General features: G+C 45.6%; 1 protein-coding gene across 1 annotated transcript in view; it reads left to right on the forward strand.

Annotated features, from left to right (window-relative positions):
* The window catches only part of SSRP1 (structure specific recognition protein 1), a 68,578-nt gene that overhangs the window by 15,256 nt on the left and 39,540 nt on the right, over positions 1 to 13,782 (forward strand). The window contains exon 6 of the mRNA XM_073588216.1: positions 10,100 to 10,203. Coding sequence (XP_073444317.1) covers positions 10,100 to 10,203 — 104 coding nt within the window. The remainder of the gene's footprint in view (positions 1 to 10,099; positions 10,204 to 13,782) is intronic.

Raw genomic sequence — 13,782 nt, forward strand, 5'->3', positions numbered from 1 at the left:
GAGGAGGCTTGTGCCCAGGGCATTTGGCAAAGAAAATTACCTTGTCTCAGATAGTCCTAACTTCCCTAGCGTGGTGGTTAGATGACAATAACCTATCGGGAGGAGTACCATGGGTGTAAACACCTTCCCGCATGTTTACTACTGACATCAGCCCTACAGGATGAGGGGCTCATATGGGAAGAATCTTCTCCCAAGGCCGGTGGGGTATAGACGAGATACAGGATTCTTCAAACTTGAGTTGAATTTGGTTAGTCATGCGCTATATCACTTTCTTCTGCAGCTACAAGGAGAACACGTGAGAATCCTTTCAGACAACATAGTGGTAGCATATCTGAACAAGCAGGGCGGAACTCGATTGGACAGTCTGTCTTTCTCAAGAAAAATCTTATCTTTAGCCGAAAAGCAATTTTTGTCTCTCTCGACTCTCCACATCAGAGGAAAAGACAATTCAGAAGCAGACTTCCTAAGTCGCCACACATTACGGCAGGGGGAGTGGTGCCTGAGTCGACAAATATTCAAAACATTGTGTCACTGTGGGGTCTTCCTCAGATCTCTTCGCCACAAGAGAAAACAGACAAGTGCGAAGGTTCGCCTCCCTGAATGTGGCAGACTGCACGGAAATTCCGAATGCCCTCCAATCCCCGTGGCAGTTCGGACTGGCATATGCCTTTCCCCCAATCATACTACTGCCGCAGGTCATCAGGAAAATTGGGGCAGAAAAGGCAAGAGTAATCTTAACCCCTTCACCCCCAAGGGTGGTTTGCACGTTCATGACCGGGCCAATTTTTACAATTCTGACCACTGTACCTTTATGAGGTCATAACTCGAACGCTTCCATGGATCCCAGTGATTCTGACATTGTTTTCTCGTGACATATTGTACTTCATGTTAGTGGTAAAATTTCATTCAAATAACTTGCGTTTATTTGTGAGAAAAACGGAAATTTGGCGAAAATTTCGCAATTTTCTAACTTTGAATCTTTATGCCCTTAAATCAGAGATACTGCACACAAAAAACTTGATAACTAACATTTCCCACGTTTACTTTACATCAGCACAATTTTGGAACCAAAATTTTTTTTTTTGTTAGGAAGTTATAAGGGTTAAAAGTTGACCAGCGATTTATCATTTTTGCAACACCATTTTATTTTTAGGACCACATCACATTTGAAGCCACTTTGAGGGGGTCTATATGATAGAAAATACCCAAAAGTGACACCATTCTAAAAACTGCACCCCTTAAGGTGCTCAAAACCACATTCAAGAAGTTTATTAACCCTTTAGGTGCGTCACAGGAATTTTTTTGAATATTTAAAAAAAAAATGAACATCTAACTTTTTTTTTCACAAAAAAAATACTTCAGGTTCAATTTTTTTTTATTTTACCAAGGGTAACAGGAGAAATTGGACTGCAAAAGTTATTGTGCAATTTGTCCTGAGTACGCTGATACCTGATATTTGGGGGGGAACGACTGTTTGGGCGCATGGCAGAGCTTGGAAGGGAAGGAGCACCATTTGACTTTTTCAACTCAGAATTGGCTGGAATTGAGATCAGACGCCATGTTGCATTTGGAGAGCCCCTGATGTGCCCAAACAGTGGAAACCCCCTACAAGTGACCCCATTTTGGAAACTAGACCCCCAAGGAACTTATCTAGATATGTGGTGAGAACTTTGAACCCACAAGGGCTTCACAGAAGTTTATAACGTACAGCGGTACAATTACAATTCTAACTCCAACCCGAACCCCAACACAGCCCTAACCCTAGCCCTAACCCTAATGGAAAAATGGAAATAAATACATTTTTTTTATTTTATTATTTTTCCCTAACTAAGGGGGTGATAACGGGGGGTTTGATTTACTATTTATGGCAGTTTTTATGTTTGGCAGCTGTTGCACGCTAAAAAACGGTTTTTATTGTAAAAATAGTTTTTGCATCACCACATATTGAGAGCTATAATTTTTCCGTATTTTGACCCACCGAGTCATGTGAGGTCTTATTTTTTGCGGGACGAGTTGACGTTTTTATTGGTACCATTTTCGGGCACGTGACACTTTTTGATCGTTTTTTATTCCGATTTTTGGGACGCAGAATGAACAAAAACCAGCGTTTCATGAATTTCTTTTGGGTGGGTGCGTTTACACCGTTCCGCGTGCGGTGAAATTGATAAAGCGGTTTTATTCTTCGGGTCAGTACGGTTACAGCGATACCTCACTTGTCGTTTTTTTATGTTTTGTCGGTTTTATGCAATGAAAACAATTTTATATGAAAAATAATTATTTTTGCATCGCTTTATTCTGCGAGCTATAACTTTTTTATTTTTTCGCTGATGACGCTGTGTGGCGGCTCGTTTTTTGCGGGACAAGATGACGTTTTCAGCGGTACCATGGATATTTATATGCGTCTTTTTGATCGCGCGTTATTACACTTTTTGTTTGGCGGTATGATATAAATCATTATTTTTTGCTTTGTTTATTTTTATTTTTTAAGGGGTTCGCTAAAGGGGTTAACTAATGGGACAGTTTTATAGGGCGGGTCGTTACGGACGCGGCAATACCTAATATGTGTACTTTTATTGTCTTGTTTTTTTTTTTTTTTTTTTTTTTTTTTTTTTTAAACTTTATTAAATAGTCCCAGGTGGGACATCACTGTCCTGTGACAGATCGCTGATCTGTCACATCACAGATCACTGTGACAGATCAGCGATCTGTCACAGGCACTACTGCAGACTTCCTCATGCCTGCGCTTTGCAGGCACTGAGAAAGCCCGCTTCCTGCAGGCCCCCCAAAGGCCCCCGTCGCCATCTTGGATTCGGGGGCCTGCAGGAAAGGAGCCCCCCGCAGCAGCGCTGCACATTGCGCTGCCGTGGGGGGCTCAGGGAAGCACGGAGGGAGCCCCCTCCCGGCCGATGCTTCCCTTTAACCCCCGGTACACCGCGATCATGTTTGATCGCGGTGTGCAAGGGGTTAACGTGTCGGGGGCGGTCCGTGACCGCCCCGACACATTGTGCCGGGTGTCAGCTGTGATAATCAGCTGACACCCGGCCGCGATCAGCGGCGCTCACCACGTGGGCGCTGCTGATCGCGGTAGACGTACTATCCCGTCCATGGGCATAGGGGCCCGGGTCCCATGGACGGGATAGTACGTCTGATGTCAGGAAGGGGTTAATAGCGCCATTTTGGCCCAGGAGACAATGTTTCTCATGCCTACATACTGTCAGTAACTGACCCTTGGGTGCTTCCCTCAACCCCCAAGCTACTCTCTCAGGGGCCATTCTTCCATCCTCAAGTGGACAATCTCCACTTGACGGCTTGGAACTTGAGAGGGAAATGCTAAGAGAAAGGGGGTTCACGGAGGGGCTAGTCAATACTCACCTACAAAGTCGGAAATTGACTACTACAAAAATTTACGCCAGGGTGTGGAGAAAATTCCTAGAGTTCCACACAGCGCTTGACTCTTGAGAAATCCCGATAACACCCATTCTAGAATTTCTACAAAAAGGGAAAGATCTTGGGCTATCTGTCACCACACAAAGTCCAAGTGTCTGCTCTAGGGGCCCTCTTTATTTATAACGTGGCAGGCAATAGATGGATATCCAGATTCATCTCCGCCTGTGAACGAATCGAACCGGTACATATACCTAGAGTTCCTCCCTGGGATTTAAATCTGGTCCTGGATGCCCTAACAGGTCCCCCCTTTGAACCATTATACTCAGTATCCCTTAAGCATCTATCTCTTAAGACGATACCGTTAGTGCCTGTATGTCGCTAACTCTCCTGGCCGAAGTTAGTGCCACTATCTATAGATCCTCCGTCCCTATTAACATTCCAGGATAAGTTGATATTAAAACCAGACCCCTCGCATCTGCCAAAAGTCGCTGGGGAAATTTCATAGGTCGTAAGAGATCCGCCTCCCTTCGTTCTTTAGTAACCCTTCTACTTCAGAGGAAGAAAGATTCCATACACTAGGCGTGAAAAGAGTAGTATTACAATAAATTGAGAGGTCTAGCAGCTGGAGGAAGATTAGGGCTCTATTTATATCCTTCCAGGGCCAAAAGAAAGGCTATGGAGTCACAAGGGGTACCCTATTTCGGTGGATCAGGGATGCGATCTATCTGGCATACTCCGCGAGAAATGAAGATCCTCCGGAGGGTCGCAGCTTGGTCGGCGCCTTCTACCTTTTATAACCACTACAGACTTGATTTATCATCTTCATATGACCTAGCCTTTGGTAGAGCTATCCTCAGCATGGTGGTCCCTCCCAGGTGAAAGTCTCTGATGGGTGCTGTCGTGGTGAAGGATAAAAAGCCGGATTACTTACCGGTAATGCTCTTTAAATGAGTCGATGACAGCACCCACTCACTACCCTCCCTAGAAGTTAACAGCGTGTATACACCTTCTAAGATACGAAATTGATAAATGAAAATATTGAACTATATGATTGCCTAATAATTGGCGATCCTCCGAGTACTCTGAAATCCAACTGAGGAAGAGAGGCGGACCGCCCACTTTTATCTCTGTAGGTTTCCTGTTGCTATGGGCGGATCCCTCTCCGGTGGGTGCTGTCATGGACTCATTAAAAGAGCATTACTGGTAAGTAATCAGATTTTTTCCAGTATAACCTTGTATGCGGCTTGATTCATACGTCCTTCGCAAAGATTAACCAGTCCAATTCCAGCCTTGCTGAAGCATCCCCAGATCATCACCGATCCTCCACCGAATTTCACAGTGGGTGCAAGACACTGGCTTGTACGCCTCCCCATGTCTCCGTCTAACCCAGGGGTAGGGTATCTTTTTTTCTGCCCAGGGCCATTTGGATATTTATACCATCCTTCGGGGGCCGTACAAACTCCGCTCACAAAGTACATACTGGTGTCAGGACGTAATCTTTCATTGTATGATCTTCAGTGTTGAGTAGTGAACACTGTGTGTGTTTGCTAACAGAGCAAGAAGAAATTAATGAGCTGGTTGCAATCAAAATACAACTTCCTGCCCAAGAATGCAGTCCCTGAAAATCTGCTCGGGGGCCTGATAAAAGGGTCATCGAGGGCTGTAAATGGCCCTGGGGCCTGAGGTTCCCCACCCCTGGTCTAACCATTAGACGACCAGGTGTTGGACAAAGCTGAAAATTAGACTCATCAGAGAAGATTACCTTGCCTCATTCCTCTGTAGTCCAATCCTTATGGTCTTTGGCAAACTTCAGCCTGGCTCTCCTTTGCTTCTCATCGATGAAAGGCCTTTTTCTAGCTTTACATGACTTGAGCTCTGCCTCTTGGAGCCTGTTATGAACTGTTTGTGCTGTGCACTTCACCCCAGCTGCCATTTTCCACTCCTCTATGTCACTTGATGTCATCCAGCGGTATATGGGATATTACTAGCACTTGTTTTGCCATCCAGCTTGTCCTATTGCAAGAGGATTGTGAACACCACAGCAGGGTTTTTTTTATATTTTCCTTCGTTAAATAAGATTTGTTTCAGGTGATCACCTAATCAGAAGCACATTAAGTAGAATGAGGTGTACTCTGGTTGGAATTCAACTGACACTGGAATGGCTGTCAGACATGGAGAGAAGCTGATTATTATAAAACTGTGCAGTGGTCTCTTAATTTTTGCTAGAGCTGTATAGTAAAAAAAATGATTACACAACAAAAGATTAAAAAATGAAATGTAAAACAGTATATGTATAAGGTATGCCAGATGTATTGACAAAAATGGGAAAAAAATCAATATGCAATAATTATATTAACCCCTTTACCCCCAAGGGTGGTTTGCATGTTCATGACCAGGCCAATTTTTACAATTCTGACCACTGTACCTTTATGAGGTAATAACTCTGAAACACTTCCAAGGATCCCGGTGATTCTGACATTGTTTTCTTGTGACATATTGTACTTCATGTTAGTGGTAAAATTTCATTGATATAACTTGCGTTTTTGTGAAAAAAACTGAAATTTGGTTAAAATTTCGCAATTTTCCAACTTTGAATTTTTATGCCCTTATCACAGAGATGTGGCACACAAAAAACTTAAGTAACATTTCCCACATGTTTACTTTACATCAGCACAATTTGGGAACCAAAATTTTTTTTTGTTAGGAAGTTATAAGGGTTAAAAGCTTACCAGCGATTTCTCATTTTTGCAACACCATTTTATTTTTACGGACCACATCACATTTGAAGTCACTTTGAGGGGTCTATGTGATAGAAAATACCCAAAAGTGACAACATTCTAAAAACTGCACCCCTCAAGGTGCTCGAAACCACATTCAAGAAGTTTATTAACCCTTCAGGTGTGTCACAGGAATTGTTTGAATGTTTAAAAAAAATGAACATTTAACTTTCACAAAAAAATTACTTCAGGTCCAATTTTTTTATTTTACCAAGGGTAACAGGAGAAATTGGACACAAAAGTTATTGTGCAATTTGTCCTGAGTACGCTGATACCTGATATGTGGGGGGTAACCACTGTTTCGGCGCATGGCAGAGCTCAGAAGGGAAGGAGCGCGTTAGACTTTTTCAATGCAAAATTGGCTGGAATTCAGATTGAACGTCATGTCACGTTTGGAGAGCCCCTGATGTGCCTAAACTGGAAACCTCCCACAAGTGACCCCATTTTGGAATCTAGACCCCCCCCCCCCCCCCAAGGAACTTATCTAGATGTGTGGTGAGCACTTTGAACCCCCTAGTGCTTCACAGAAGTTTATAACGTAGAGCCATAAAAATAAAATCATATTTTCTTCCCACAAAAATGATATTTTTGCCCCCAATTTTTTATTTTCCCAAGGGTAACCGGAGACATTGGACCCCAAAAGTTGTTTTGCAATTTGTTCTGAGTAGGCTGATACCCCATACGTGGGGGTAAAACACTGTTTGGGCGCATGGCAGAGCTTGGAAGGGAAGGAGCACCATTTGACTTTTTCAACGTAGAATTGGCTGGAATTGAGATCAGACGCCATGTTGCGTTTGGAGAGCACCTGATGTGCCTAAACAGTGGAAACCCCCCAATTCTTTGGCAGCTGTCATCCGCTAAAAAACGCTTATTATTGTAAAAATAGTTTTTGCATCACCACATTTAGAGAGCTATAATTTTTCCATATTTTGACCCATTAGTCATTTGAGGTCTTATTTTTTGCGGGACGAGTTGACATTTTTATTGGTACCATTTTCGGGCACGTGACATTTTTTGATCGCTTTTTATTCCAATTTTTGGGACGCAGAATGAACAAAAACCAGCATTTCATGAATTTCTTCGGGGGGGAGGGGTGCGTTTACACCGTTCCACGTCTGGTAAAATTGATGAAGTGGTTTTATTCTTCAGGTCAGTACGATGACAGCGATACCTCATTTATGTTGTTTTTTGTGTTTTGGCAATGAAAACAATTTTGTATAAAAAATAATTATTTTTGCATCGCTTTATTCTGCAAGCTGTAACTTTTTTTAATTTTTTTACTGATGATGCTGTGTGGTGGCTCGTTTTTTGCGGGACAAGATGACCTTTTCAGCGGTACCATGGTTATTTTTATCCGTCTTTTTGATTGCTCGTTATTGCGCCTTTTTGTTCGGCGGTATGATAAAGCATTGTTTTTTGCTTTGTTTTTTATTTTTAAGGGGTTCACTAAAGGGGTTAACTAGTGGGACAGTTTTATAGGGCGGGTCGTTAAGGACGCGGCGATACTAAATGAGTACTTTTATTTTTCCTAAAAATTAATTTATTAGGGAATATTTTTATTTTTTTTAATTTGGGGATTTTTCATAAATTATTTTTACACAATTTTTTTTCTTTTATTACTATATTTTTATTGTCCCGGGGGGGACATCACTGTGAAGTGTCAGATCGCTGATCTGACACTTTACACAGCGCTGTGTCAGATCAGTGATCTGACAGGCACTGATGCAGGCTTTCTCGTGCTTGCTCTCTGCAGGCACTGAGGAATCCTCCTCCCTGCAGGCCCCCAAAGGCAGGGAAGGAGGCCCTCAGAGCAGCGCAGCACATTGCGCTGCTCTGGGGGTCTCAGGGAAGCACGGAGGGAACCCCCTCCCTGCCGATGCCTCCCTTATCCCCCAGTACACTGCGATCATGTTTGAACGCAGTGTGCCAGTGGTTAACGTGCGGGGGGCGGTTACGGATACATAGTGCTGGGTGTCAGCTGTGATAATCAACTGGCACCCGGCCGCGATCAGCGCCCCCCCCGGAGCGCCGCTGATCGCTGACACGTACTATCCCGTCTTCGGCCATAGAGGCCCGGGTACCGTAGACATGGTAGTACATCTGATGTCAGAAAGGGTTAAGGTCCTATAGGGATGCCTCTCTCCCTTTCAGGATTCCTTGGTTATAGTCTCCAGTATGATGCTGTCATAGTGAGAGGAAAAATAATTACTTTCAGGTAATTTGATTTTCCTGAAACCCATGACTGAACCCTAATCTTCCCTCCTACCGGCTTATGATGGTTGGTGGTTCTCCGCCTTCACTTCTCACAATGAAGAATGGGCTTGAGTGAATGTATAAATAATAAGAATAATGATGATAAATTGGGTGACTGACTTGACTCCTTGGAAACTACATTGAAGGAGGAAATGGAAGTGGCCTTTTATTTTGTGCTTGAGGTTCCAGTAAGGCCTCTTTCACACATCAGTTTTTTTTACAATCAGTAGCAATCCGTCAAAGGTTGAAAAAAAACGGATCCTGTGCAGATTGTAAAAAAACGATGCGATGGAGCCTGAGGGAGAAATTAAAAACGAAATCAGTCACTGGATTCCGTCTTTTGATGGACAGCGACGGATCCTGCGTCCATAGGCCTCCATTATAGCCAACGACGGATGGCGCTGGGTCCTTCGTTGTCTGACTTTTCGACGTACACAAAAAACGTTGCTATGTCCGTTGTCTATGGACGACGGACAAAGATTTTCCGACAGATCCGTCGAATGACGGATGAAACGTGCGGCCATCCGTCACAATCCGTCGCTAATACAAGTCTATGAGAAAAAAAACGGATCCAGCAAAATCAGTTGCTGGATCCGTTTTTTTCAAAAAACGACGGATTGTGACTGATGGCAAAAAACTGATGTGTGAAAGAAGCCTAATGGGGGGCGGATCCTACACACTTGTGTGCTGTCGTTGGTTTCAGGAAAATTAGATTATCGCTAAGTAAGGCTGGTTTCACATTAGCGTATTTTACATGCAGCGCACGGCGCCGCTAAGCCCCGCTCCCTGCCCGCCCCATCCGGTCATCGCCTCCTACTATCGCACACGGCTGCATGCGATCTGTGCACCCTAGCTTTAGCATAGGGTGCGCAGGCCGTGCGCTAGTAGGATTTTGGCGTGCACTGCGCACTTTTGAAGATGCGCCGGTGTGCGCCGAATGCACCATGTTGCATTTTGGCGCGCTCGGCGCACCTTCAAATGTGCGCAGCGCACGCCAAAATCCTACTAGCGCACGGCCAGTGCACGGTCTGCTCACCCTATGCTAAAGATAGGGTGCGCAGATCGCATGCAGCTGTGTGCGATAGTAGGAGGCGATGACCGGATGGGGGGGGCGGGGCTTAGCAGCGCCGTGCGCTGCATGTAAAATACGCTAATGTGAAACCAGCCTAATTATCATTTCTCCTTTTCTTTTTTTTTTTGTTTGGTGTTCCAGTACACATACAAGAAATCACGTATAAAAAAAAAAACCATGTAATTACAAATATTTTCTGGGAGAAATACTTCATTTTCTGCAACAATTTTCAAGGGTGCCAACACTTTTGGTCATTTACTGAAAGACTTTCAGTCTTGAATGCCAAGTGCACTACAAGCTGATCCCAATTAAGACATTTTTTTAAGGCTTTTTTATTTTTGCTAGAAAATTTCTATATTATTCCAGGGTGAATGTAAGAAAGTTAAGTGCAAGTAATGGCTGCTCTTGAGTATATGAAATGGCGTGTGATGTTTAGCTTCCAAGTTTTGTGCCCTATAAGAAATCTCCTTAGCCGGAAGAAAGTGTCAAAGGGTAGCAGGCTCATGTGCTCACATTTGTATACTACGGGCCGGTCTACTCGGTATCTATTCTCTAGCAGCATGATGGAAAATAATTCCAGATTAATAACGCAGGTTGTCCTTTGTTACAGATAAGCTTGGATCCTCCAATCAAACAGGGACAGACACGGTATCATTTCTTAATCCTGTTATTCTCAAAAGATGAGGACATCACTTTGACACTCAACATGAGCGAGTAAGTTATAGCTATGTTGTATAGTTATGTAAAATTCGTATTATCAAGAACAAGATACACTTGTTCACACATGCAGAACCTTCTAATTCTTTAAAGCGAATTTGTCAGCAGGATTTTGTTAAGTAAACTATAGACAATTTTCAGGTTTGCAGCGTTAAACCAATTAAAAGATACCTGGTGTGAAGAAATCCGTCTTGTGGTTCTTGTGTAATCTGCATTGGAAGTTTTCAGATAATGAGATGCCCGTGCTCCGAGGCAGGACTGTAGGCAGAGTCTTATCTTCCTGTTCTAAGCCGAGATACCAAGGAAAGACCTGCCCACAGGCCGCCCAGAAGCACAAACAGTCTGTCTTTATGATGAGGAGCACGTTTGTGCTTCGGGGTGGCTATGGGCAAGTCTTTCATTGGTTTCACTGGCTTAGAGCAGGAAGATAAGACTCTGCCTATAGTCCTACCCAGGAGCAAGGCATATCATTAACTGAAAGCTTCTAACACTTATTACACAAGAACCACAAGATGGGTTTCTTCACCCCAGGTATCATTTTTATCAGTATAACAGCGGCAACATGACAATGTCTGTAGTTTACTTAGAATCCTGCTGACAGTTTCGTTTTAACAATGTAACAGCTGCTAATCGCACATAGTTACCCCACTGATATGCATATGGATAGCCCTTCCATACAGACAAGAGAGGTGTATGAGCTTAATAAGTCTGTGGGTCTGTACACCCACCCCGTGAGATGACGTGTACAAATGCTCTTACACTGCATGCAAGACCTGCGTACCTCAGAGCGGAATTTTGTGCTATCAGGTGGGGAGTCAGACTCTTGCAGCACCGATCCACAGCTATATGCACAATTTGCATAATTGACAGTTACACTTTACCTTATCACACATAGCTCCTTTAACTAATTGCTTGAAAAAGCATTTCTGTTATTTATTTTTTGTATTCCTTACACCTGTGTAAATGTTTGTGTAGTGTGACAATACACTCACCGATAAGTCTTCTCTGATTTCCTTCCTCACTCCAGTTTTCTCTTTGGTCATGTGTCAAATATAGCGTGGCACTACCACAAGGTGCACAAGTAGGTTACCCAGACCAAAGTGAATAAAAAAGTAACTTGGCACTCAACTGAATAATCCTTTACAGATGAAGTTTATTTTATATTTTTGCAGTCCTAGAGAGACGTTTCGGCCTACAATCGGCCTTCGTCAGTCTGCCGACTGCTATCACGGTACAATAACCCGGTATCAAACCAAGAATTCATGTGGGTACTTTAGAATATAATGCAGATTTCTCGGTCGCCTTATTGGGGGACACAGAGACCATGGGTGTATGCTGCTGCCACTAGGAGGCTGACACTATGCACAAAAAAAGTTAGCTCCTCCTCCGCAGTGTACACCCCACCGACCGGCAGGGAATTCCTCAGTTTAGCTTAGTGTCAGTAGGAGGTGGACACGGGTCTTTCATTAGACCCTTATCTACCTCAGTGTGCGTCGTTCCTTTTCAGGTTTCCGGAGGGATACAGTGTGAAGAGTCACAACTGTACTCCCACAAAGAGATTATGAGTACGGCGTGTACTGCCACCCCGTATCCTCATAGCTCTCCGTGCGGACCAGAAGCATGGCGCAGATGCGGGCCAGCGGCGGATGGTCCTTGCCAAACGCCTCCCACCCACTCGCCCACCAGAGCCTGTCGGTCGGAAGAGGCGCAGACACGGGAAAGATTAACAGACAGCGTTGGATAAAGAAGGTACCTTTATTGGAGCAGAGATGCGGCGCACGGAGCAAACCACCGCAAGGATACATTGGAGCGGCACCAAGGCAGCGCTGCAGGATGCGGCCCGCGCCTTCGACGGTCGCCGCATTTCACCTAGGCCCCGACTGCGGTGCGGGCCTTGTCTCCCCCCCCGCCTGTATTCATCGGGGGATTCATCTTCCGGCGTGGTTCTGGCGGCATCTTCGTTGTGTGTGGCCGCTGCAGCGTTGCGGCACTTCCGCGCTGCCCATTGCTGACAGGCGGCCGCCGTCTCTAATTTAGTCCCCGGCTTCATTTTAGGACTTCGCGCCCGTCGCGGCCACGCCCCCCGCCCACTCATAGGCCGGCTGCGCTCCTGCCCGTTCCTAGGCCCTCCCACCGCCTCTCTTGGCCTGTGGCTGGGTAAGGGGGGCGGTTTCCTTTAGTTCAGTTGGCTAACTCCGCCCTTCTTGGCCCTCCTGAACCGCGTTTTTTCATCCACCTCAGGCTGCCGCCATCTTTGCAACCTGTCAGCCGGAGACGATAGACAGATGTCAGCTATCCCCTGCTGGGGTCCTGCAATTCTCACAAGCCTGGTACAGCGCTTTGGGGGACACCGGACCGTGAGTAGTTCTGCAACTGCAGACTGACACCCTCCTCTGCCTTTCTGTTCCCCAACCTTCCGGCTTTTCTTCAGGGTCCTTCTGTTCCATCTTTATGTCTAACTCTAAGTCTGAGCGTAGCCGGCCCCCACGGGCACTCTAGTCCAGTTCGTCGCATGCCCCTCTTGCAATCGCAGACTTCCCTGACCCCGTTCAGGAGCCATCTATTGTGCCACGTGAAAGCGAATTCCCCATCCCTGGCTGGGCCTCGTCTCTTTCACAATCTGTGGCAGACCTCACCAGAGTGTCTCAGTCCCTAGTGGCCGTTCTTGATAGGTTGCCCCTGGACACTTCTGCAGGGTCCAGCAGGTCGCAAGACATTCCATCTGAGCCAGCCAGCAGAAGCCGCAAAAGACCCAGGCAGGATCTCCGGCCGGAATCGTCTCCTGGCCTCACATCCCCACATAGTCCTTCCCAGCAGTCGCCCTCCCGTGCCTCCTCACCCGAGTCAGGTGAAGCGTTTTTAGAGCTGGATTCGGACCAGGACGCGGACATGAAGGTTACAGTACAGAACCTCATTGCTGCGATTCACCACTCCTTCGAAATCTCAGACTCCCCTGCGAAATCCTCAGATCAGGAGGTTTCGTTCAGACGGGCAGAAACACCTTCCAGGGTCTTCGCCTCCCACTCTTGAGTTTGGCAAGCCTCTTACCAGGGAAAGAGAAATTCCGACCAGGCGCTTTCAAAGAGGGAAGCGCCTCGGCGTGCTGTATCCGTTTGCCAAAGAGCTCACCGATAACTGGTCTGCTTCCCCCTCGGTAGACGCACCCGTGTCCAGACTTTCTAACAACACGGTCCTCCCGATTTCAGGTGTGACGTCGTTACAAGATTCTAATGATAGAATTATAGAATCTTTAGCAAAGTCAGCATTTGAAGTGGCTGCAGCGGTGCTAAGCCCAGCCTTCACTTCACTTGGGTAGCGAAGGCCATAGCCACTTGGGCAGAGGATCTCCGCAAGGGCATCCTAGATAAGGCCCAACCAGGGCATTTGGCTGATCAGGCCAACCAGATCTCCCATGCAGGGGATTATCTACTCTCTGCCTCCTTGGATGCCGCGTCCTGCGCAGTTCAGGCGTCAAGCAACATGGTGGCAGTCCGACGTACAATTTGGCTCAAAGCTTGGCAGGCGGATTTCTCTTCAAGAAAGTCCCTTTCCAATCTGCCTTTTCAGGGAGAGCGG

The sequence above is a fragment of the Dendrobates tinctorius genome, unplaced genomic scaffold, assembly GCF_039654945.1.
Source record: "Dendrobates tinctorius isolate UK_male_01 unplaced genomic scaffold, ASM3965494v1 ptg000103l, whole genome shotgun sequence".
NCBI classification, from domain to species: domain Eukaryota; kingdom Metazoa; phylum Chordata; class Amphibia; order Anura; family Dendrobatidae; genus Dendrobates; species Dendrobates tinctorius.